We start from the raw sequence: 2,349 nt of genomic DNA on the forward strand, positions 1-2,349 counted from the left end.
CCATAGACAAACAAAATTAGTTGAGGAAAAACCAAAGGAACTTGAATTTTCACCTCATTTGTTGTGGGCATGAGATGGATGTTGAGAAGCTGACAAACAGACTTTATTTGATCATAACTCAGCTGACGGACTGCAAGAAGAATAATCCTACAATGTATTCAATTCACTTGGCTAATATCTTCCAGTTTTCTCAACCAACCCTTCATAAATGTGCTCATTTTCCAGGTAATTTCTACTGTTGGCATTTTGGGCTTGTTCATATGAGTAAATGATTTCAGTTCTTGCTTTGGAATCGCTCATTAAATGCCCTTTGATGGTGTATAAATGAGTGATTAGTCATCATTGCTCATAACTCTCTGATTCCTCTGTAGTTCTTGAGTAGAAGCAGAAATGGAACCAGTAATGGTGGTAATGTTTGCGATCTGTTTGTTGTTTTTGCTGTACCAGTTGTATAAGGTCTCTGATGAAAGAAGGCATCGGTGCTGCTACCTTGTGCATTATGAGTGCCACAAGCCTTCTGACGACAGGAAGCTAAACACAAAGTTCTGTGGGGACATCGTAGCCCGGAACAAGATTCTTGGTCAGGAAGAGCACAAGTTTCTCTTGCGTGCCATCGTGAGTTCTGGGATTGGTGAGGAGACTTACGGCCCGAGAAACATCATCGAGTGTCGAGAAAACTCGCCCACTGTTGAAGATGGGATTTCGGAGATGTACGAGTGTTTCATTGACACGTTGGATCAGCTGTTTCGGAAGACTGGTGTTTCTCCACAAGAAATCGATGTTTTAGTTGTGAACATCTCTTCGCTTACTTCGGTTCCTTCCTTTACATCCACGATTATCAACCATTACAAGATGAGGGATGATGTCAAATCCTTCAATCTCTCTGGAATGGGGTGCAGTGGAAGCCTAATTTCCCTGAGTCTTGTGCAGAATACTTTGAAATCCTACAAAAATGTTTTCGCCATTGTGGTCGCATCTGAGTCCATTGCTCCAAACTGGTACTCTGGAAATGACAAGTCCATGATGCTAACGAACTGCTTGTTTCGTTCAGGAGGTTGCTCGTTTCTCCTGACGAACAAAAGGTCTTTCAGAACTCGGGCAAAGTTGAGGCTCAAATGCCTCGTCCGTACTCATTTGGGCGCGAATGATGAAGCACATGCTTGTTGCATGCAAAAAGAGGACGATCAAGGGAGGTTGGGATTTTATCTTGGTAAGAATCTTCCAAAGACGGCCACTCTGGCTTTCATCAAGAACATAACAGGTATAGCACCAAAAGTTTTGCCTTTACAGGAGCTTATCAGATACATTGTGATGAAATATCTAGGAAACATGACGACTCTCAATCTGAAGGCTGGCATCGATCATTTCTGTTTGCACCCTGGTGGAAATGCCGTGATTGAGGAAATTAGAAAGAATTTGGGGCTAATTGAGAAAGATGTCGAGCCATCGAGAATGACTCTGCATCGTTTTGGCAACACTTCTTCCAGTAGTCTCTGGTACGTGTTGGGGTACATGGAAGCGAAGAAGAGGCTCAAGAAAGGCGACAAAGTTTGGATGATTAGTTTCGGTTCTGGTTTCAAGTGCAACAGCTGTGTGTGGGAAGTGTTGAGGGATTTGGAGGATGGAAATGTTTGGGGGGATATAATTGATGGATACCCTCCAAAGACCACAACCAACCCTTACATGGAACAGTATGGTCGGGTTAATCAAGTGACTTAGTAGCCACCTGCAGGTGTATGATGAGTAAAATGTCTGACAAAATGCTTCCATTTCCGGGGAAATACAGAAACTAGTAGTGAACTATGCCACCTTCTTGGCATATCTTTGGAGTTTGCTTTATATATATGCTATGTTTGCTGTGTCTGTTGTTGCTTTTACTGGGAAAGTGAACGAAATTCTAGCAGCTAAATCTTTGGTGCTGACAATACGATCTGTGTATATTAATTTTGTCGCAAACTGCTAGATACGACTAAAGCTTGTGAAAAGCAAGACGGAAGATCAAAAAGACGCTAGAACGAAGAGATACGTGGTCCAAAAATGACTTGGATTGTATTTTCATGATCGCCGTAGATGGAATTATTGAACGATGTAATAAATTGAAACCTGAATAGCCCGTAAAACATTATGAAATTGAGAAAACACACTTTTATGTTCATATAAGATTTAGGCATGTACTCCAATATGGAACTAGCAAGATGGGGGCCAGGTCTGGGACGGGTTGGTATAGCAATGGCAAAGGGGCAGGTTTAGGGTGGATTTGCTGAAACCAGGTGTGAGCTCAAATTTTATCGTGTCTGTAAATTAGAACACAAGAAAATTTTCACAAATAAAATATATGGATTCAAATAA

At 41.6% G+C, this 2,349-nt stretch overlaps 1 protein-coding gene across 1 annotated transcript; it reads left to right on the forward strand.

Annotated features, from left to right (window-relative positions):
- Positions 236–2,133, forward strand: LOC105161146 (3-ketoacyl-CoA synthase 12-like). Its single transcript, XM_011078744.2, has one exon. The coding sequence runs from the start codon at positions 391–393 to the stop codon at positions 1,717–1,719; it is 1,329 nt and encodes a 442-aa protein (XP_011077046.1). The 5' UTR covers positions 236–390; the 3' UTR covers positions 1,720–2,133.

The sequence above is a fragment of the Sesamum indicum genome, linkage group LG4 (assembly GCF_000512975.1).
Source record: "Sesamum indicum cultivar Zhongzhi No. 13 linkage group LG4, S_indicum_v1.0, whole genome shotgun sequence".
NCBI classification, from domain to species: domain Eukaryota; kingdom Viridiplantae; phylum Streptophyta; class Magnoliopsida; order Lamiales; family Pedaliaceae; genus Sesamum; species Sesamum indicum.